Source organism: Gymnodraco acuticeps, unplaced genomic scaffold (genome assembly GCF_902827175.1).
Source record: "Gymnodraco acuticeps unplaced genomic scaffold, fGymAcu1.1, whole genome shotgun sequence".
NCBI classification, from domain to species: domain Eukaryota; kingdom Metazoa; phylum Chordata; class Actinopteri; order Perciformes; family Bathydraconidae; genus Gymnodraco; species Gymnodraco acuticeps.
In genome coordinates this window covers 7,065-31,006 of record NW_022992132.1, presented here as the reverse complement: position 1 = coordinate 31,006, position 23,942 = coordinate 7,065, and the positions used below count along the sequence as shown (strand labels likewise).

The following is a 23,942-nucleotide window of genomic DNA, read 5'->3' as shown; positions in this document are numbered from 1 at the left end:
CCCCACACCCGCCCGGCGCCTCACACCTTGAGCAACTCTGGAGAACGAGCAATACCGAGACACAAAACTGATGATTTTCCGCTCGTTGAATGCAGTTTGTTTGATGTTTATTGCGATAGTTGTACAAACACAAAATATACTGGCATGCCAACACATGGCTCCTACAGGTACTTCTTAAGTTATCAGGTGTTATATCAAGTGTTGAGACATATTCTGACTCGAAGTTAGACAAATATACATGGCAAGAGTTTTACAGTGAGGCCTAAAACCCGGTCTGTCATCATCATTCAGACTAGGAAATGTAAATTGAACTGCTGTCAGCTGTTGTCAGTGACGTGTGCAGATGTTGTTCAGTTTGGGAAAGTCCACACGATCCAGCACAAATATCAGGTTTCAAAAAGCTGACGTACCTTATTCTACGCCTGATTTAGGGCCATATTTAGTGTTCCAACTTCCGATTTTAAGCATTAGATGTATTACTTTGCATAGTGTTGCCAGCTTTATCAACACATACTAGCCAAATAAACAGTTTTTAAGCTTTTGAATCAACTATTTTTAAGGTTAAATCGTTTTTCAGGACAGACACTCACCATTCAGATTCCCAATATGTGATTAGTTTATCGAGGCTGCTGGTTTTGTAAGACAAAAAGCATCTCAACAATGTTTTTATAATTACTCTCAGTGCCAGAGAGATACACACAGGACTGCATTGTAAGTTTAACCATTGTGTAATAAATAATAATAATTGGAAGTATGAGAGCTTCTTATTTGGCAATAGATAGCTGTTAAGTAAATAGGTAAAGTTAATTAGTTAACCTTCCTTACTATCTTGTTAGATAGCTAAGGTTAGCTAGCAAACACGTAAGATAGATGGCTGGCTTTAGCTAGCTTGTTAAGGATATAAATAGCAGTGACTAGCTAGTTAGATGGTTTGCATTTCCTTGCTAACTTGTTAGATGGATAGCTAACGTTAGGTAACTAAGATGTTAGATAGATAGCCTACTCTCGCTAGCTTGTTAGGTAAATAGCTAAAGTGAATTAGTTAACATTCCTTAGCTAACTTGTTAGATAGCTAAAGTAAGCTAGCTAAGATGTTAGCCTACTCTTGCTAGCTTGTTAAGTAAATAGCTAATGTACGCTAGCTAGTTAATTAGTTAACATTCCTTACTTGTTAGATTGATTGTTAACGTTAGCTAGCTAAGATGTACAACTAAAGACACAGCAGAGAACGCAGCATGTGCACGGCTCAGAGAATCTGCCTTGGTACAAAGCAGCAGTGAAAACATGGTACGGAGTTTCATTGATTTGGGCATTCTCTCAATAAGCGAGTGGAATGGATTTGATAGTGAATCACTGACACAGCGCTCTGCAGAAAGCGGCGAGTGGATAGACCATACTTGCCAACCCTCCCGATTTTCGCGGGAGACTCTCGATTTCACTGCCCTCTCCCGGTTTCCTCCCGGGGTCATATTTCTCCCGCATTTCTCCCGATTTCTGACAAAATCAGATTTACTCAGGACTGTTTCCACTCGGACTTTAATACAGCTACACCATTGTTTGGTTTCCATGGTAGCGCATCTCTTTAGTAGCGCGCGCAACTGAAAGTCTGAGAGGGTGAGAAAAATAGTCACAGAAAACAGAACAAGAATTGACAATTCTACCCTCTGCTCACTCCTTTCCTGATGCACAGACTTTCCGCATAGTAAAAGTAGCGGGGGGGGGGGGGGTCTAAACTAATCATTTGAAAAGGTGGGGGGACTTGTCCCACCCTCTTATAATGGCTGCTTAGAACTGTGAGTGGTGAAAAGGCTGGGCTTCAACAACACACCAAGTGCTGCCATGACTGTTTCACCCAGAAGAGCAGCGTTGCTATTGTTTGTTCGTAGCCTTTATTTATCCAGGTGAAATCCCATTGAGATCAACGATCTCTTTTTCAAGGGAGACCTGCCGCACGTTGGTTACACATGTAACAGAAAACAAAAAGGACATCAATACAACATAATTACTGGGGTACAATTTACAAATGTATTCACAATGACAGGAGGGCCGTTTCTAGCCTTTTGGGGGCCCTGTGCAAGATGCTGTTTGGGGGCCCTGTGCAAGATGCTGTTTGGGGGCCCTAGTTTTTTAACTACAAGGGGGGGGTTTCCGAAGCCTTTAAGATGATCTGTGGAGATGCATCAATCTGTTACACTTTAAGAGAAAAACAGGTTAATTTCACAAAAACCCAGCAATTGAAACTGACAAAAAATGATATTAAAAAAGGTAAACAAAAAGGCTCCTCTATTTCTATGCATATAAATGCAAGAGATGCAGCATTTTCTCAACAATGTTACATTTACATTTTTCCTCTTCCTTCCTTGGAATTTATTACCCCAAAAACACAAGCCACAGCTTTGCTATTGCAGGTTAGTTGTGTTTATATCCTATATTTGATTTTTGGCTGTCTACAAATAAAGATGGCTAATTTAAATTCTCCCCAAATATATTGAGGCTGAACCTGAAATTTCAGCTTGGGGGCCCCCTAGTGGCCGCGGGGGCCCTATGCATCTGCATAGTCCGCCTATAGGAAGAAACGGGCCTGATGACAGGTACCAGGAGTATCAAAAATCATTTCATCAAGCCGTGCTTTAAAAGATGCAGGGGAACCAAAATGCTCATTGTTTTGCAGACTGTTCCAAGCTAGAGGCGCACATAAAAGCTTTAGTGCCTAAAACAGTCCTAGCACTTGGTACATGAAATAAAAACACATCCTGGGATCTCAGGCAACAGCTGCTTGCCACTCTGTGAGATCAGAGAGCAAATGTAAGGGGGTAGTTTACCCAGCATGGCTTTATAGATGAACATGTACCAGAGACTGAGCCTCCGTACAGTTAGTGAAGGCAGACCTGCCTGGCATGCAGGGTGCAGTGATGAGTGAGTGCTTTACAGTCAGTGACACATCTCAGAGCACTGTGATGGGTGGCATCTTGATCAGGTGATGGGCAGGTGCATTCATATAGACCAGATCCCCAGAGTCCAGCACAGGTCAAAAGGTCACAGAGCCTCTTCCTGGCCTCGAGGGAGGAACAGGACTTGTTCCTGAAAAAGAAACGTAGCCTAACCCTCAGCTTTCTAAGCAGATTATTGACCTGAGGTTTAAAAGAGACAATCATCAAGATACCAAGGTATTTGTAACAGGCAACCACTTCAAGTACTTTTCCTTGCGTAGTAACAATATCCAAAGTTGTCTCCGGTGTCTTTTTGGCTTTTCATCCTGTGGGGACATTGACGTCACAGCTCCCTGCTGGCAGATATCAGGGGACTTCTTTCAAGTTGCATCATCTGTTTCCTCTCTCTCTGCAGAGTCTCAGAGCAGTGCACCTGACGGGCTGAAAGCTGGACAGGTGAGTCTCTTACAATGAGTATTCTTCAATTATTTGCTTTTTGAGACCTATATGCCTAAAGATAGTATATTAGGAGACCTTTAACTAAAATAGGAACTATTCTAGACTTGCAATGGGCCTGGTCTACAAGATCCACTCCACCTCTATGGTACCCATGTACATGTCAACATTCTTCCCAAAGGTCAAGGAATACCATGATCATAACACCAGAGGGAGCTCCACAAATCATGTGAAACCCAGATTTGGCACAAAAAAGGGGGAATACACGTTTCGCAATGATGCCACATCAAGGTGGAACGCTCTTCCCACAACTGTAAAGGAAAGTAAAACTATACTTACCTTCAAAACCTCTCTTAAAGAGCACCTTCGGGGGAGAGCATTGCAAAACTGGCCCCGGTAATGGTACAAATCTCAACCTGTCGTTCAATGGACAGCTTCCCCCCCCCCCATCTATGTATATACTCGCATTTTAGACTCTGTTACTAACTGTATATCTGTAGACTTGGTATGTCTTAAATGTCCGGTTAGGATGTATTAGAACGAAATCTAAAATGTAAATTGTAAATAAGCCATCTGTATGTCAAATATGTCTTATATGTCTTAAATGACATGATGAATTGGAAATGGGGGACCCTGATGTAAACAAGACGAAAGTCTTTCTCTGGTCTGCATCCCCTTAACAATTGTATGTTTTGAGCTGTACTGTACTGTACCCAATATACAAGCTGTTAATACACTTTTCAATCAATCAATCAATCAATCCCCAGACCTTCATTAATCTAACAGTGATATATTATCTCCTGCAGCTTTTCAGCGTCAGCTCCTCTGATGGTCGCAGTAATGGAGAGCGCCCCCTGCTGGTGAGATCCAGGTCCCGCAGGGAGGAGGAGGAGGAGGAGCGTAGAGTCCTGTGTGAGAGCCTGAGCAGCTCCACCACTAACTCTCAGCTCAGCCTCACTGCTCTCCCTGCTCCCCCCCCCGCTAACCCCCCGCCTCCCAGCAGCCGCCCGGCCCGCAGGAAGTCCAGCATGAGGGTGAGAGCAGCAGCTCCTTTCCTCACCTGATAACTCCTTTACTCACCTGATGACTCCTTTCCTCACCTGATGACTCCTCACCTGATGACTCCTTTCCTCACCTGATGACTCCTTTACTCACCTGATGACTCCTTTCCTCACCTGATGACTCCTTTCCTCACCTGATGACTCCTTTCCTCACCTGATGACTCCTTTCCTCACCTGATGACTCCTTTCCTCACCTGATGACTCCTTTCCTCACCTGATGACTCCTTTCCTCACCTGATAACTCCCTTATGTCCTCCTTTCCTCACCTGATAACTCCTTTCCTCACCTGATGACTCCTTTCCTAACCTGATGACTCCTTTCCTCACCTGATGACTCCTTTCCTCACCTGATGACTCCTTTCCTCACCTGATAACTCCCTTATTGTTATCTCTTCTACCTGCCTGTTCCCTAGCTTCTTCCCTTATCAACCTGACTTCCTACTCATCTGCTAGCTTCCTTATGTCCTCCCTACTCACCTGCTAGCTTCCTTATTCCTCCCTACTCACCTGCTAGCTTCCTTATTCCTCCCTACTCACCTGCTAGCTTCCTTATTCCTCCCTACTCACTTGCTAGCTTCCTTATGACCTCCCTACTCACCTGCTAGCTTCCTTATTTATCCCTACTCATCTGCTAGCTTCCTTATGTCCTCTCTAGCTTCCTTATGTCCTCCCTACTCACCTGCTAGCTTCCTTATGTCCTTCCTACTCACCTGATAACTCCCTTATTGTTATCCCTACTCACCTGTTTACTTCCTTATCTCCTCCTTACTCACCTGCTAGCTTCCTTATGTACTTCCTACTCACCTGCTAGCTTCCTTATGTCCTCCCTCGCTTCCTTTCCAAGGTGAAAAGGACAGCAGTCAAACTCCATGTACTCAAAGTATTGAAATACAGGGAAGACGCTTCCTGTCTCGAGTATAAATAGTTGTTATTACATGGCTTAGTTGAATACTCTATTCTGATTGGCCAATTTGGACATTTCAGAGGTTAATAGAGCGGTGCAGGGATGACGTATTTCTGTAGTCCGACCCTGCAGGAAGCTGCCTGTTCCCTCGTCTCAGAGCCAATGGGATCTCTCCAGAGGATTTAGGAAAATAGCTGGAATTAAGGTCTGTGGAAAACGAACCTGTTTGATAAATGCACGTTTTGTTCAGGATCATCTCCACATGTCTACTTTCATAATGTTGAATCATAAATCTAATGTCCAGAAGCTAAATGCTAACGTGATGCTATAAAGGAGCTACAGCGAGTCCAGCAGCACGACTTCAACGTCACGCCAACTTCAGATCCAGATTCAAACACACAGATTCTAGATGGAACGAGTTGAAGCGTTTGTTTGAACAGTCTGCAGGAGGCAGGGACTTGCTTTCAAGCAGAACAGAAACTAACTTAGAGGAGTGTTCACATGTTCGGCGTAATGACGTACAACGGCCTCCACGACTTCTGTAGTCCTATTCAGCCACTTGGTAACAACCATCGTTTTTCAGACACGTCCACTCTTCAGAAATCACAGTGGGGTCACTGCTGATGATTTAATGTCCTAGAACAAAACGTGATCCGTCTCTTCAATGTGTCTCAACCACAGACCTTAGTTCAGATACTTTCCCAAACCCTATGGAGAGATCCCATTGGCTCTGAGACCAGGGAACAGGAAGTGGTGACCTGCTGACTCACTTCCTGGTTTTAGGACTCGTCACTGCACCGCTCTATAGGCACTAATACAGACCTGTTAAGCACTTTAATGACGTAAGGAGGACAAAGAGAGAGTAATTAGGAGTCGTTAGTGAGTTTATTGTGTGGCTGTATAGTAAGAGGGATAATGTGCAGCGAGGCGTCGTTCTCCTTTACATATTCACTCGCTGCTGGTTGACTGAATTAAGAATTGTGAAATATTCTCAGTGACGCATGCTCCTGCGTCAGTTGTATTAGTGGGTGATGAGTCATGTTGTTATTGTGGCGGTTAAGCATTAACAAAGAGAGATGTTGTCCTGCCTTCGTTTCCATTCAAACCTGAAAAACATGTTTTATCATCTCTCTCTGTCTTTAAGGAAGAAGAGTCCTTTCCCGTGCTGGTTCCTAATCATGGTAAGGTGTTTGTATTCCCTTTGCTAAATCATTACCCTTCTCCTTCTCCTCAGAAACACATGACGAACATCACTGGAATATCGTTATTTTGTTATTTTACACTTTTACAACTCCTTTCCTCACCTGATGACTCCTTTCCTCACCTGATAACTCCTTTCCTCACCTGATAACTCCTTTATTGTTATCTCTTCTACCTGCGTGTTCCCTAGCTTCTTCTCTTATCAGCGTGACTTCTTACTCATCTGCTAGCTTCCTTATGTCCTCCGTAGCTTCCTTATGACCTCCCTACTCACCTGCTAGCTTCCTTATTCCTCCCTACTCACCTGCTAGCTTCCTTATGTCCTCCCTACTCACCTGCTAGCTTCCTTATTCCTCCGTAGCTTCCTTATGACCTCCCTACTCACCTGCTAGCTTCCTTATGTCCTCCGTAGCTTCCTTATGACCTCCCTACTCACCTGCTAGCTTCCTTATTCCTCCCTACTCACCTGCTAGCTTCCTTATGTCCTCCCTAGCTTCCTTATGTCCTCCCTACTCACCTGCTAGCTTCCTTATGTCCTCCGTAGCTTCCTTATGACCTCCCTACTCACCTGCTAGCTTCCTTATTCCTCCCTACTCACCTGCTAGCTTCCTTATGTCCTCCGTAGCTTCCTTGTGACCTCCCTACTCACCTGCTAGCTTCCTTATTCCTCCCTACTCACCTGTTAGCTTCCTTATGTCCTCTCTAGCTTCCTTATGTCCTCCCTACTCACCTGCTAGCTTCCTTATTCCTCCCTAGCTTCATTATGTCCTCCCTACTCACCTGCTAGCTTCCTTATGTCCTCCCTAGCTTCTTTATGTCCTCCCTACTCACCTGCTAGCTTCCTTTTGTCCTCCCTACTCACCTGCTAGCTTCCTTATGTCCTCCCTACTCACCTGCTAGCTTCCTTATGTCCTCCCTAGCTTCCTTATGTCCTCCCTACTCACCTGCTAGCTTCCTTATGTCCTCCCTAGCTTCCTTATGTCCTCCCTACTCACTTGCTAGCTTCCTTATGTCCTCCCTACTCACCTGCTAGCTTCCTTATTCCTCCCTAGCTTCCTTATGTCCTCCCTACTCACCTGCTAGCTTCCTTATGTCCTCCCTAGCTTCTTTATGTCCTCCCTACTCATCTGCTAGCTTCCTTATGTCCTCCCTACTCACCTGCTAGCTTCCTTATGTCCTCCCTAGCTTCCTTATGTCCTCCCTACTCACCTGCTAGCTTCCTTATCACCTCCCTAGCTTCCTTATCATATTTTTTTCTTTATTAATATTTTCCAACGTAACTTTTGTGCAAAATAAAACTCTTATAGGCGGTTTATCGTAACCAGCGACCTACACACATTGGACAAGTACATTTTAAAGTACATTTTACATGCACAAAAGGTCTCAATATCCTTTCTCTTTGTTTGCAGGTGACGTCTCTCTGAGGAAATGCTTCCAGTTTTTCGATGAGCTCGACCTCGCCTTCCACAGCAGATTCTTCCGTCACTTAGACGTTTCCGACAACGAGATAAAAAGCAAAGAGCACCTTCTGTACGAGGATAAGATCTACGCGCTGCTGAACATCTGGTTGGAGATGAAGGGCCGAGACGCCTCGTTGAACGACCTTCTGCGAGCCTTACTGGATCTAAACCAGAGGAGAACGGCGGAGAATATCAAGGACAAAGCTCTTCAATGCGGTCATTACACCTGTCAGAGTTTAGAGGGAAATAACTGAGAACTGTGAGGGGGAAAGTTGGAAATTTGATGAAAAACAAGTCAGAATTTTGAAGAAAAAACAAGTCAGAATTTCTATGAAAAAACAAGTCAGAATTTTGATGAAAAAACAAGTCAGAATTTTGATGGAAAAACAAGTCAGAATTTTGATGAAAAAATAAGTCAGAATTTTGAAGAAACAACAAGTCAGAATTTTGAAGAAAAAACAAGTCAGAATTTTGATGGAAAAAGTCAGAATTTTGAAGAAAAAACTAGTCAGAATTTTGATGGAAAAAGTCAGAATTTTGAAGAAAAAAGTCAGAATTTTGAAGAAAAAACTAGTCAGAATTTTGATGGAAAAACAAGTCAGAATTTTGATGGAAAAAGTCAGAATTTTGAAGAAAAAAGTCAGAATTTTGAAGAAAAAACAAGTCAGAATTTTGATGGAAAAACAAGTCAGAATTTTGAAGAAAAAAGTCAGAATTTTGAAGAAACAACAAGTCAGAATTTTGATGGAAAAATAAGTCAAATTTCGATGAAAAAACAAGTAAGAATTTTGAAGAAAAAACAAGTCAGAATTTTGAAGAAACAACAAGTCAGAATTTTGATGGAAAAAGTCAGAATTTTGAAGAAAAAACTAGTCAGAATTTTGATGGAAAAACAAGTCAGAATTTTGATGGAAAAAGTCAGAATTTTGAAGAAAAAACAAGTCAGAATTTTGATGGAAAAAGTCAGAATTTTGATGGAAAAAACAAGTCAGAATTTTGATGGAAAAACAAGTCAGAATTTTGAAGAAAAAAGTCAGAATTTTTAAGAAACAACAAGTCAGAATTTTTGAAGAAAAAACAAGTCAGAATTTTGATGGAAAAAGTCAGAATTTTGAAGAAAAACTAGTCAGAATTTTGATGGAAAAACAAGTCAGAATTTTGATGGAAAAATAAGTCAGAATTTTGAAGAAACAACAAGTCAGAATTTTGATGGAAAAACAAGTCAGAATTTTGATGGAAAAATAAGTCAGAATTTTGAAGAAAAAACTAGTCAGAATTTTGATGGAAAAACAAGTCAGAATTTTGATGGAAAAAGTCAGAATTTTGAAGAAAAAAGTCAGAATTTTGAAGAAAAAACAAGTCAGAATTTTGATGGAAAAACAAGTCAGAATTTTGTGGAAAGTCAGAATTTTGAAGAAAAAAGTCAGAATTTTGATGAAGAAACAAGTCAGAATTTTGATGGAAAAATAAGTCACAATTTTGTGGAAAGTCAGAATTTCGATGAAAAAACAAGTCAGAATTTTTAGGGAAAAATAAGTCAAATTTCGATGAAAAAACAAGTAAGAATTTTGAAGAAAAAACAAGTCAGAATTTTGAAGAAACAACAAGTCAGAATTTTGATGGAAAAATAAGTCAGAATTTTGAAGAAAAAACTAGTCAGAATTTTGATGGAAAAACAAGTCAGAATTTTGATGGAAAAAGTCAGAATTTTGAAGAAAAAACTAGTCAGAATTTTGATGGAAAAACAAGTCAGAATTTTGATGGAAAAAGTCAGAATTTTGAAGAAAAAACAAGTCAGAATTTTGATGGAAAAAGTCAGAATTTTGATGGAAAAACAAGTCAGAATTTTGATGGAAAAACAAGTCAGAATTTTGAAGAAAAAAGTCAGAATTTTGAAGAAACAACAAGTCAGAATTTTTGAAGAAAAAACAAGTCAGAATTTTGATGGAAAAAGTCAGAATTTTGAAGAAAAACTAGTCAGAATTTTGATGGAAAAACAAGTCAGAATTTTGATGGAAAAATAAGTCAGAATTTTGAAGAAACAACAAGTCAGAATTTTGATGGAAAAACAAGTCAGAATTTTGATGGAAAAATAAGTCAGAATTTTGAAGAAAAAACTAGTCAGAATTTTGATGGAAAAACAAGTCAGAATTTTGATGGAAAAAGTCAGAATTTTGAAGAAAAAAGTCAGAATTTTGAAGAAAAAACAAGTCAGAATTTTGATGGAAAAACAAGTCAGAATTTTGTGGAAAGTCAGAATTTTGAAGAAAAAAGTCAGAATTTTGATGAAGAAACAAGTCAGAATTTTGATGGAAAAATAAGTCACAATTTTGTGGAAAGTCAGAATTTCGATGAAAAAACAAGTCAGAATTTTTAGGGAAAAAATTAAGTATTATGAGAAAAAATTAAGAACTTTTGAGAATTTTTAATTTTTTGTTTTGAGGGAAAGAAAAGTAAGAATTTTGAGGGAAAATATGGCGGTGGTTTGAGATCCTTTTGCATCTCAAAGAACGCTCATATAACGTTTGGAGGAATAATCCAGAAAAAGAAGAAAGAAACCCTCAGTGTGTGAAATCAGCCTTATTTACACGCCTGTTTCACCGCACACACACACACACACACACACTGCTAAATCACAGCTTTTACTCTGTGGTTTTTCGTGTCACTGAAAGTAATTTATTTTCTCTCCACTCCTCAACAAGTGTGGGATATTTATTATAAAAAGTATTGGCTGTTTGAGTATTGCAAATAAGCCCTGAATCAAAAGTGTTTTTTGATCCTGAACATGTTTATTTATTTGTAATTTAAATGTGCTCGGGAATGAATGTGTGCACTGTGAGAGCAAAGGAACACACGTTGAACAAAATGCCATGAAAAGTAGATTACTACATGAGCAAGCGAATGTAATGTTTGAGTTTATTTGTATTTATCTGCATCTATTTCGGGTCCATTATCAGACATGTTGGAAGTTTACAAAAAAAGTGCCTTTTCTACGTGTTACATAATTTATATTTATACTTTTCTACATGTCTGTTGCTTATCTTCATTTTCATGTTTTATTTTTTAACTGCAGATAAGTTAACAAGATACATTCAGCTTTAAAGGCCTTTTCAATTCAGTAATTGTCCTTAAAAGTATTTATATTTGTACTGAATTGTGCACTGGATTGTACGTGCTTTTGTCTACTTGACACTACATGTGCGTGTGTTTGAATATTTATAATGTGCCTTTTTCAAATAAAGAGAATAAGATGAAGAACTGGAGGATCTTTATTTTTGTATTACATCATAAAGGTTTAATACTACGTTTCTTTTTCAGAAACAAGTCCTGAATATATTCATTAACTCTCATATACTCTTTGACTCTATGTTGGCCTAGTAGAACAATAAGCAGCAGACTTTTACTTGTTATCATTTCTACTGGATCTTAGATCTGCGCGATACGGGTCGGCGATTGACCAACCGGCTCCCACTGCTCTGCTGTCTGTTAACGTTGTTAAGAGTGGTGGGGGCGGATCGACAGCTTGAGCAGCTGTCAACTCAACATTGTAAATAACCAACCAAAAACGATCGCCGGTTCGTCTTGTTTTTGGTGTGAGAATAGTTTGGGCAGCGTGAGATTAAGAGTGAAAGGGTGTGACACACGCCAGATGCGTGAGAGTCGGCAACCCTGTGTTAGCTTAGCGGTGGTGACCTGAAGTCATGTGACCGTGCTGTAGTTCCTTTATAGCCCAACATTAGCCTCCTTTAGCTTAGCGGTGGTGACGTGAAGTCATGTGACCGTGCTGTAGTTCCTTTATAGCCCAACATTAGCCTCCTTTAGCTTAGCGGTGGTGACGTGAAGTCATGTGACCGTGCTGTAGATCCTTTATAGCCCAACATTAGCTGCCTTTAGCTTAGCGGTGGTGACGTGAAGTCATGTGACCATGCTGTAGTTCCTTTATAGCCCAACATTAGCCTCCTTTAGCTTAGCGGTGGTGACGTGAAGTCATGTGACCGTGCTGTAGTTCCTTTATAGCCCAACATTAGCCGCCTTTAGCTTAGCGGTGGTGACGTGAAGTCATTTGACCGTGCTGTAGTTCCTTTATAGCCCAACATTAGCCACCTTTAGCTTAGCGGTGGTGACGTGAAGTCATGTGACCGTGATGTAGTTCCTTTATAGCCCAACATTAGCCTCCTTTAGCTTAGCGGTGGTGCCGTGAAGTCATGTGACCGTGATGTAGCAGCATACCACTGCTACGCTGACGACACCCAATTAATTCTGTCCTTTCCCCGCTCAGAGACCCAGGTCGTCGCACGCATCTCTGCTTGTCTAGCTGACATCTCTCAGTGGATGTCTGCTCACCACCTCAAGCTCAACTTTGACAAGACTGAGCTGCTCTTCCTTCCGGGAAAAGATTGTCCCACTCTTGACCTGACTATCAACATCGGCACCTCAGTTGTTTCCCCGACTCAGACTGCAAGGAATCTGGGTGTGACCCTAGATAACAACCTGTCCTTCACTGCAAACATCGCTGCTACAACCCGTTGCTGCAGATACACACTTTACAACATCAGGAAGATGCGTCCCCAGCTGACTCAGAAAGCGACTCAGGTTCTGGTCCAGGCTCTCGTCATCTCACGCCTAGACTACTTCAACTCCCTCCTGGCTGGTCGACCTGCATGTGCCATCCGACCTCTGCAGCTCATCCAGAATGCAGCGGCTCGTCTGGTCTTCAACCTTCCTAAATTCTCCCAAACCACTCCGCTCCTCCGCTCCCTTCACTGGCTTCCGGTAACTGCTAGAATCCACTTCAAGACACTGGTACTTGCTTACCATGCTGCGAATGGATCTGGCCCTTCCTACATCCAGGACATGGTTAAACCGTACACCCCAGCGCGTGCACTACGCTCTGCATCAGCCAAACGACTCGCTGCACCCTCACTGCGAAGGGGACTGTTAGAAATTAAAATCAATGTTGGTATGGCGTAATTTGAATTAAATACACTATTTAATTTAAATCAGTTTTATTCTGAAAAACCGGAAGTTCACTAACTATTAACTTAATACTTTTATTCTGACAATTATTCATTTCCGGTTAGCATTAGCATGTGGCGAAATGCTGCATTTTCAAACCGTGAATCAAAGGTGAAATGACATGTGATGTTGTACACTGAGCACACTGGGTTTAGCAATCATTTATTACCGCTGAATAATGTTTATTAGGGAATGTTTAAATAACCACAGACACCAGAATGATATAATGTAACAACAGAAAAAGGCAGAAATTGCATTGGACCCGCCCCCCGACGACGCCGGCCAATAGGAGAAGACCTCCGATGACAACAGGAAGAGCAAGCCAAGGATTGACCTCTTGCTACCGGGTGACCTGGACTGACCGGGCGGATGAGGAGAGCGCCTCCACTCGCACATTTCATTTTGTACTGTACAGTGTACACCACCGCATCTTTTGTGTAATTAAATGCTGTTAACTTTTATAAGCTTCCCTTGACTCTTTTCAGTCTCTCCTGCCTTCGGGGTTATAGAATACACTAACAGGACCCAAGTTCCCATCAGCGAAAACACGTGGGTTTGCTATCCTGGCTCCTAAATGGTGGAATGAGCTCCCCATTGACATCAGGACTGCAGAAAGCCTGCACATCTTCCGGCGCAGACTGAAAACTCATCTCTTTCGACTCCACTTCGAGCGATAGAATTACTAACAAAGAACTGCTAACAGAGCTCCTTTATACTAATAAAGGACTAGCTTATCTAAAGCCAGTTGAGTAGCACTTGAAATGTTTGGCTCTCTGAAACCTGATGTACTTATGATTCTGTTTTCTTCAAGGTTGTGTCTTCCTGGTCGAATGTACTTATTGTAAGTCGCTTTGGATAAAAGCGTCAGCTAAATGCAATGTAATGTAATGTAGTTCCTTTATAGCCCAACATTAGCCTCCTTTAGCTTAGCGGTGGTGACGTGAAGTCATGTGACCGTGATGTAGTTCCTTTATAGCCCAACATTAGCCTCTTTTAGCTTAGCGGTGGAGACGTGAAGTCATGTGACCGTGCTGTAGTTCCTTTATAGCCCAACATTAGCCGCCTTTAGCTTAGCGGTGGTGACGTGAAGTCATGTGACCGTGCTGTAGTTCCTTTATAGCCCAACATTAGCCTCCTTTAGCTTAGCGGTGGTGACGTGAAGTCATGTGACCGTGCTGTAGTTCCTTTATAGCCCAACATTAGCCTCCTTTAGCTTAGAGGTGGTGACGTGAAGTCATGTGACCGTGCTGTAGTTCCTTTATAGCCCAACATTAGCCTCCTTTAGCTTAGAGGTGGTGACGTGAAGTCATGTGACCGTGCTGTAGTTCCTTTATAGCCTAACGTTAGCTTTTTACTTCAGAAATCATGAAGTGGTGTTAATATGTGGAGATTATCCTGCTGAACTAAACGTGTAAGTATCATAAACGTTTAAATAATTGTCTGCAATAATCTGAAACCGATCAATCAATAGGAGGCGTGTGGTGCAGTGGGTTGAGCATTGGTCTTGAAAAGGTTATTAGATATACGAGGGAAGATGTGGAGGACGGAACATGACAATAGCTTTTTATGGAGTTATGCTGGTGCGACGTGCTGTGGTTTTTTTTTTTTGTGGGTTCTGGTCTTTTTTTTCAAGTGGAGCCCCATGAGGAGGGCTTAAAGACTCAAATGTGGAAATGTATGATGTGTTTATAATGACGGGAATGATATACAAATGCTTGCTATACCTGTGTGCGTTATAATTAGGTGTTGGTGGGAGTGGTGGGCTGAAGAGGGATGATATGTTAATGAATGTAAACTGGGTTCTTCTTTGCTGAGTGATAATGTGAAATTAGGAAATATTTTCTGGCATGTAGATTTGGATTAAGCACTGGGGTCCTTCTTTTTTTGGGAGTGGTAGTGCAATGTGTGTGAATTATAAAATGTGTTGTGATTTGTGAAATGTCGAAACTTTTATAATAAAAGATTTTAAAAAAAGCATTGTTGGGGTCAGGGGAGCACAGGTTCAAACCCCACTGCAGTCGGCATGTCGTTGTGTCCCCGAGACACTTCACCCCAAAGCGCTCCTGTGGGGATTGCCCACAGTATTGAGTATGTAAATCGCTTTGGATAAAAGTGTTTAACAAGTGACATGTAAAAATCACATGGAGACATCCCATTGGTCCAGGGAGATGCTGCCTTCAGGGACCAACACAGAAATGTACCACATCCCTGCACCACTCTTTACAGCTAAGGCTATTAATAATGGCATTATTTTTGCAGTAATTCAATTTCAAAACAAAGTATTGTGGAATAATACAGAACTGTTTATCAGTCCAGGCTGCTCTCACCATGCCTTTTTAATATCTATATGAATGATCTATCAGATGATGTAGGTGTATGTAAAACAGGGTGTGTGATTGGTAATGTGATTGTAAACCATTTTATGTATGCTGATGATTTGGCTATTGTTTCTCCTAGCAGTGCTGGATTTCAACAGTTGCCAAATGTGTGTTCTGATTATGGTTTCAAATGTGATGTTAAATACAATGCTAAGAAGAGCGCTGTAATGATCTGCAGAGCAAAAGGGGATAAGAACCTTTGTTTTCCAACATTCTGTCTGTCAGGACAGGTGCTGTCTGTTAGCTGTTACATTAAAGAGCCTGTGACACGAGTTTCCCCCATCATCCAAACCCATCAATTTGAGTAAATATTGTCCCCTTGAAAACCGTTACTGAACTGATTTTGGATATTTGTACTTTGATAACCATTAATCTGCCCTTCAATGTTGACCATTTTCTGGATCTTCTCGGGGATTCTTCAAGTCCCGCCAAATGATGTGTGACGTCATTGCGGGCACAGCGCTCCAGCTGCACCGTTCAGGATCCCAGCATCTGCATGTAAACGCACGATGGCGCACACAGCAGCAAGCTCAGACAGCGATGACAGTTTAATGTTGAACGTGTCTGAGAGCTCATATGAGGCTGAAAGATCGGTTTATGTTGTATCTGTTAGAAATTTAGGAATTAGGTGCGTCAATATGGGCGATCATACGGTCATGTAGCCAGTGGTGGAATGGGACTAAAAATCATCCCGGGACTCTCGACCGGCCCACTTCGGTACCGCTAGTAAATTGTCAACGGGGGGAGTGGGGGATGTCAGGGGCGGCGAGTGCTGTAGATAGTAAATGTAAATATGTAAATATTTGTGTCACTGCATCCTGGTAAAATCCAAATATAATGCAATGTCTGTGTCTTTGACATTAGCGCTGCCAGCCACCTGTGCCCTGTACTACGAAGCCAGTTCAACATACCCTGGATATGTTTGAGTAACAAACTAACTAACAACAACAAACTAACAAACGAGATCTCGCTAAGCGGTCCTACGACGCTGGTTATCAACTCGGTAAATCAAGCCAGGGTTTCTCTCTCCAGCTGAGAGCGCGTTCACGTCTAAGACACGAGTGGATCTGACTTTAATTACATTTGACTCGAGTGTTTCGTCAACATAATGTGTTGCTAAAAATAATACTTCTGCATACAGTATGTGACACTGTGAGTGTTGCACGGCCAGATACGGCTGGAGAAGCTGACTCAGATAAGGAAATATATGATATATTATGATATTATATGATCGATGATCTGATTGATGATGTAATATGAATGATAAGTGCGACACGTCGGCGTCTTCTCTGCATACGGCAGTTTAAACTGTATTTCCTTTATCCTGTAATATGACTTGAGAGATTTAAACTCCGCACACTGAGTTGATCTCTTTTCTATAGATGCCGGAGGCGGGCAGCGTCAGGTAAAAAAAGTTATTTAGCCTTCCCAAACCTGAGCCTCACGCGCCGCCTATGGGGGATGTGCTAGTGACTTATCCGACCGGCCCACTTCGGTACCGGCCCATCGGGATTCGTCCCGATGGCCAGTCCGCCACTGCACCACTGCACCCAGCCCACGTAAACTGTCAACGGGGGAGCCTCGCTGCGGGGAAACGGTGGACCCAGTGTCCCGATCGGAGTGGGAATAATAATAATAATAATCCGTGCATTTTATCCATTAATTTCCCCAACATTGTGGTGAAAAAAACACACGTTTAATCCATGTTGGTGTACTACTACAAAAAGCATCGGGTGGTTTTCTCATCAGGAAATGCAGACCGGCTCAAACAAACGATTTTTAATCATCATTCTCACGATCATTTAATGTATCATATGTTCGCCGAATTGACATGAAAGCACTAATACATGTAGTTTCATCCACTTGAGTTTACAACTACAAAAATAATCGATTTGTTTTTATATCACATCCGACGGGAGGAAATTCAGCAGCTCTCACTACCGATTTTTAATCCGAATGTAATCATCATCTTCACCACGATCATTTATGTTTATGTTCGCCGAATTGACATGAAAGCACTGACACATATGAATATACTGTAGTCAACTTCATTACAACGTTATTAACGTGCCTAAACTCAGTAATTCACCATTTCTACGCATGACAACACACTTTGTCCGTGTTTGGCTCTCTCGCGGCACAGTGAAGCGTTCCCGCATTGACGTCACTTCCGGCTTCTCCCAAAACTTCAAAATGAGTCGAAGGAATTTCCCCGCGATGTTCGAAATTATTGATATTTAACGGAACGGTATCGCTTTTTCTTTTTTAAACTGATGGTTCGAGATTACTAGTAGGCCAATATTTCATTGCACAACAGTTGTTGGGATGCTGTCACAGGCTCTTTAAGTACCTGCTGTCTGTTAGCTGTTACAGTACATTAATGCCCCGGCCACACGAGGACGAAAACGGTCGTTTGCGTTACTGTTTAGTGTCATATAGACCGTTCGGCCACACGAGGACGACAGAATACGGCACTAAACGACTGCGTAAACGATAACGGGTCCCAAGGTGGATAGAACGGCATACGCAACGCTCTGGGGGGTCCAACGGCTCCGGGTGTACGCCCTATACGATCATGTTCTGATAATGATGAGGCAATAGCCCCGCCTCTCCCCACCTCTGCTGCTCACCCCCGCGTCAAAGTAAACTGCACACTGAATTCAGATTATTTATCTTTCTCTCGATATGGACATAAACGCGAGTGAAGTCTAATCTGACAGGACGGACACACGCAGCTCTGCTCACCTGCAGCTCCTCCCGCTGTGATGCGGCGGTGAACGGAGTAAAACACACATTTCAAGTCAGATCATCACCCTTAGCTATTTTAATTACCTCTCAAACTACCTAAACTAGATATAAATATATTTATTTTGACTGTCGGCCGGGTCACTCGTTACTGGATCAGCTGCTGCATGAGACAGACACTGGCGCTGTCAGAAGAGAGGGTGGAAAAAGAGAGGCTCCGTGTATTTTTATTATTATATTATATATAGTCGTTATTCATTTGTTTTAAAGCTCAATAAATAACAAAGAAGACCTTTGACCGGCACTTTTATAATTTTGTCGGAAGATTTAAACTTTAATACACGTTGACTGGCGAAAAACTCTGCCCGGTTCCCTCGGCCCCCGCTTCTTCGCTGCTTTTGTGGAGGAAGTTACAGCGCCACGTACAGGCTCCTGCATATGTACTGCAGCTTCTCCAGCGGTTGGAGCTAAACGGAGCTGTCTCGTGTGGACAGACACTATCCGGATAACTATTGCGTGTGGACGGAAGCTTTTTTGCGATTGCGTTTGCGTTAATCCTATGCGTTTAGCCGTTTTCGTCCTCGTGTGGCAGGGGCATAAGTATCTACTGCAGGCGCGCCGGATTCATTTTAGAAGTGCGGGGGCCAAAAAAGTGCGTGTGTATGGCCCAATCCCAAACCACGCCCTACACCCTACCCCTACACACTCCCCCTCCGTGACTAGTGAACTCCGTGGAGTGACACATGAGGTTCCTCCTGTCAGATGGAGTAAACACAGCGGCGAGCTTTGGGACGGCCTCTCCTCTCTCTGGCAGAAACAGGAAATGCCGTAACTGTATGTAGTCCTAACAACGGTTTCAAATCAGCATCTCTTTGACAAAAAATGTAAATGAATAACTCAAATACAACTCCAAACATCTTTAAGTGTGCAACTCGATTTTGACAGGAAAGCTACTGGAGACTTCTAGAATTGTGTGAGTAACATTGTGTTTTTAGACTTCTCTGATTCAGTGTGTGTACTCTGTATCAATGCTCTGTAGTTGATCTGACTGGAATTGTGATTTTAAAACTCAAAACCGCTACAGCATCTGTCAGACAGAAACTTGGGACAAGTCATTTGACTGAAACCTTAAAAGTGAACTAACTGACTGCTAGGGTTAACTTTGATTTAAACATTTGTAGAATACTAAGAGCTTTATTGAGTAGGTGTAACTGTATTAAGGGTTAAACTCATAACTTTATAACTTAGGGTTTAATGTAATTGACTTAAAAGACAATAAGAAATCAGGAGGAAGCCAGTCTAGATTTCCTTTTGAGGGCCACCAGCTGCAGAGTTAACTAATTAAAGGGACGTTGCCCCACAGCTGTGAGAACTCAGCAATCAGGTGTCCATTTTAGGTAGCACTTTCCTGGAGCGTTAGCTCCAGCGTCAGACTGGCAAAGACATTAGAGTCCTGCGGGAGTCACGAGGGAGGCAAAGAGGAGGCAAATCCTACTTTGATTGAGCTAAGTATCGCTGGTGTTTTATTTTATTTGGTTGTTTAGCCCCTCAGGCTATAATCATGTGTATTTTCTCCATTCCTGTTCATGTGTCTTCTCGCAATTATCACTGGCCCCGTGTATCTCGTAATCGATATAACCGGCCTGCTCTCATCTATCCCACATGCTCCACTGAGATCCAACATCTAGTTTCTGGTGACCTGTGGAACTGCCAGTCAGCTGTTCCTAAGGCTGACTTCATCTCTGGCTACGCCTCCCTGCAGTCTCTGGATTTCCTTGCTCTCACTGAGACCTGTAGCTCTCTCCACAGCATATTCCTTCTCCCATACACCCAGACCCACTGGCAGAGGAGGTGGCACTGGTCTCCTGCTCTCTCCCAAATGGAGCTTTTCCCACTTCAAGCTACCTAACTTCACTCCTTCCACCTTTGAATTCCATGCCGTCACAGTAACCCATCCTATACAACTAACCATTGTTGTTCTCTACCGTCCACCAGGCGCCTTGGGGGAATTCTTGGAGGAATTAGATCATCTCCTCTCACACATCCCTGAAACTGGCCCTCCCGCTGTACTTCTCGGAGACTTCAACCTCCAGACAGGGAAGATAGACGAAGTAACATCTCTGTTAACCGCCTTTGCTTTCTCACTGTCTCCGTGCCCACCGACTCATAAAGCTGGCAATGTCCTTGACCTCATATTCTCAAGGAACTGCACTACTTCTAACCTCTCTGTAAACCCGCTCCACACATCCGATCACTTCTTCATTTCATTCTCTCTACCCCTTTCCAAACATAACAAACTAATCTCTTCTCATCCTGCACTTGTCCGCCGTAACCTTCGTTCCCTCTCCCCCTCTACCTTTGCCTCGTCTGTGCTCTCAGCCCTCCCTTCCTCTGACTCGTTCCAACTACTACCTCCAAACTCTGCTGCAGAAACTCTCCTCTCTACTCTCTCATCCTCTCTGGACTCTCTCTGTCCTCTCACATCTCGGCAGGCTCGTCAGTCCCCTCCTGCTCCCTGGCTAAATGATGCACTGCGTGCTAATAGAACCGTCCTTCGGGCAGCAGAGCGGAAACGGTGGAAATCCAAACACCGTGACGACCTCCTAACCTATCAAGCTCTCCTCTCCTCTTTCTCTGCTTCGATCTCTCAGGCAAAAAGCACTTTCTTTCAAGATAAGATCCAATCTTCCTATTCCAATCCTAAAAAACTATTTTCCATCTTCTCCACCCTCTTGGACCCTCCAAAAGCTCCTCCCCCCTCCTCACTTCTGTCAAGCGACTTTGTTACCCACTTTGAAAAAAAGGTTGATGATATTTGCTCTTCTTTTTCTGACTCACCTTTACTCACCGCTGGGTCACCAGACCCTCCTTCCACCAACACACTTACCTCCTTTTCCCCTCTCTCTCCAAGTGAGGTTCTTACCCTCATTACCTCTGCCCGCCCTACCACCTGTCCTCTGGACCCTATCCCTTCAAACCTCCTTCAGACTATCGCTCCTGATATTCTACCGTTTCTCACCCATTTCATCAACACTTCTCTAACTTCTGGTCACTTTCCAAACAGTCTCAAGGAGGCAAGAGTAACCCTCTCCTAAAGAAACCCACTCTCAACCCGTCTGATGTTATAAACTACAGGCCTGTCTCTCTCCTCCCGTTCCTGTCTAAATCACTTGAACGCGCTGTCTTTAAACAACTCTCCTGTTATCTCAATCAGAACAACCTTCTGGATCCGCACCAGTCTGGTTTCAAGGCAGGTCACTCCACAGAAACTGCTCTCATTGCTGTCACTGAGGAACTGCACACTGCCAAAGCAGCATCCCTCTCCTCTGTCATCATCTTGTTGGACCTGTCTGCTGCATTCGACACGGTGAATCATCAGATCCTCCTTCGCACTCTCCAAAAACTTGGAGTTTCAGGCTCTGCACTTTCCCTCCTCACCTCATACCTGAAAGACCGTACCTACAGGGTGACTTGGAGAGGGTCTGAGTCCGACCCTTGTCAATTAACTACAGGGGTCCCTCAGGGCTCTGTTCTTGGTCCCCTCCTCTTCTCCCTGTACACAAACTCGCTCGGATCAGTCATTAGCCCGCATGGTTTTTCTTACCACTGCTACGCTGACGACACCCAATTGATTCTGTCCTTTCCCCGCTCAGAGACCCAGATTGTTGCACGCATCTCTGCTTGTCTAGCTGACATCTCTCAGTGGATGTCTGCTCATCACCTCAAGCTCAACCTTGACAAGACTGAGCTGCTCTTCCTTCCGGGAAAAGATTGTCCCACTCTTGACCTAACAATCAACATCGGCACCTCAGTTGTTTCCCCGACTCAGACTGCAAGGAATCTGGGTGTGACCCTAGATAACAACCTGTCCTTCACTGCAAACATCGCTGCTACAACCCGCTGCTGCAGATACACGCTTTACAACATCAGGAAGATACGTCCCCAGCTGACCCAGAAAGCGACTCAGGTTCTGGTCCAGGCTCTCGTCATCTCACGACTAGACTACTGCAACTCCCTCCTGGCTGGTCTACCTGCATGTGCCATCGACCTCTGCAGCTCATCCAGAATGCAGCGGCTCGTCTGGTCTTCAACCTTCCTAAATTCTCCCACACCACTCCGCTCCTCCGCTCCCTTCACTGGCTTCCGGTAACTGCTAGAATCCACTTCAAGACACTGGTACTTGCTTACCATTCTGCGAATGGATCTGGCCCTTCTTACATCCAGGACATGGTTAAACCGTACACCCCAGCGCGTGCACTACGCTCTGCATCAGCCAAACGACTCGCTGCACCCTCGCTGCGAGGGGGACCCAAGTTCCCATCAGCAAAAACACGTGGGTTTGCTCTCCTGGCTCCAAAATGGTGGAATGAGCTCCCCATTGACATCAGGACTGCAGAAAGCCTGCACATCTTCCGGCGCAGACTGAAAACTCATCTCTTTCGACTCCACTTCCAGCGATAGAACGATTAACGAAGCACTTATATACTAATAAAGGACTGGCTTATCTAAAGCCAGTTGAGTAGCACTTGAAATGTTTGGCTCTATGAAACCTGATGTACTTTATGATTCTGTTTTCTTCAAGGTTGTGTCTTCCTGGTTGAATGTGTGTAAGTCGCTTTGGATAAAAGCGTCAGCTAAATGCAATGTAATGTAATGTAATAATGTTACTTTTTTGTAAAGCTCTTTTAGTTTTAAACCTGATGTTTATAAGCTTCTTAGTTTTGGCAACAGTCTGTAAATATACACAACTTTATAATAAAATGCACACATTTACCTTTTTCTAGACTAAACACAGGTTTGATCCTAAGTTAAAACATATGAGGTTATCATGAGGTTGTTAACATTGCAGTTTATCAGTGGATGTTTGCTGGAATCCTGGAACTACTTGTAAACAGCGTGTTTCCTGACGGACACACGCAGCGTTGAGACCGGTCAGGTACCTCTGGCTACAGGTGATGCAATTCATGAAACTTATTTCAAGAAATGGACATAAATTATTTATTTAACCGAACCAAACAACAATTCTTGTGAAGGAACGTATATACCAAGCTTGTTAACAGTAACACAAGCTGTGATGGAGTGTAATTAAAATCACATGACTAAAATGTCTAATAACAGATGAGGGTGGAGCAACCTTCCAACAAATGTCCCACAATACATAGGGTAAAGCAAAACAAAAATCCCCACGTGGCTTAATCGACTTCATCTTCCTAGATTTTGCCAAAGTAAACCTCCCTTCGCTCACTGGCAAAGCAGAAACTCCGGAGCACTTTTTTGAGGTCGAGGCCGTCGGTCAAATCTTTGTGGAGGAAGAGAAGGTGATTTAAGCGGCGCTCGGACATAGTTGAACGAAGAGGAACGTCTTCAACCGACGGAGGCTGGAGAATCTCCGCTCAGCTGTTGCATTGGACATCGGCACAGTGAAATACAGCCGTAGAAGCTTGTCCACTTCACTGAAGAGGGATTGCGTGCCTCGTCCCTGTGCCGCCAGCATGTCCGCGATTGTGGCCACCTTTGTCACCTGAGTGATGGGTCTTTCAGCGGCGGAACTGTTGTGTGCCTGCAAAACTGCTGGAAACAGTGACAACTGGGTGGACAGCCGTTCCATGTCAACATCACCTGTGTACATGTCGACCAGATTTTGGGGGATGTTGATTCTGCCGAATCCCGGGGGGGTGTTTACTGTTGTGAGGAGTACCTGTTCCTTGCTCATCAGCAGAAGCAGAGTGGGTTGGTTAAACCTGCGAGTCAGCTCAGAAGTGAGCAGGTCAACTACCTCAAAGAACTGGCTCC

At 43.2% G+C, this 23,942-nt stretch overlaps 1 protein-coding gene across 1 annotated transcript in view; it reads left to right on the top strand.

Moving 5' to 3' along the window:
• LOC117538258 (tumor necrosis factor receptor superfamily member 1A-like) overlaps positions 1-8,496 on the top strand; it is a 47,320-nt gene extending 38,824 nt beyond the window's left edge. The window contains exons 11-14 of the mRNA XM_034203854.1: positions 3,346-3,386; positions 4,193-4,420; positions 6,495-6,531; positions 7,960-8,496. Of these exons, the coding sequence (XP_034059745.1) occupies positions 3,346-3,386; positions 4,193-4,420; positions 6,495-6,531; positions 7,960-8,264 (611 nt within the window). The 3' untranslated portion in view covers positions 8,265-8,496. The remainder of the gene's footprint in view (positions 1-3,345; positions 3,387-4,192; positions 4,421-6,494; positions 6,532-7,959) is intronic.
• Positions 8,497-23,942: the final 15,446 nt, after the last annotated feature.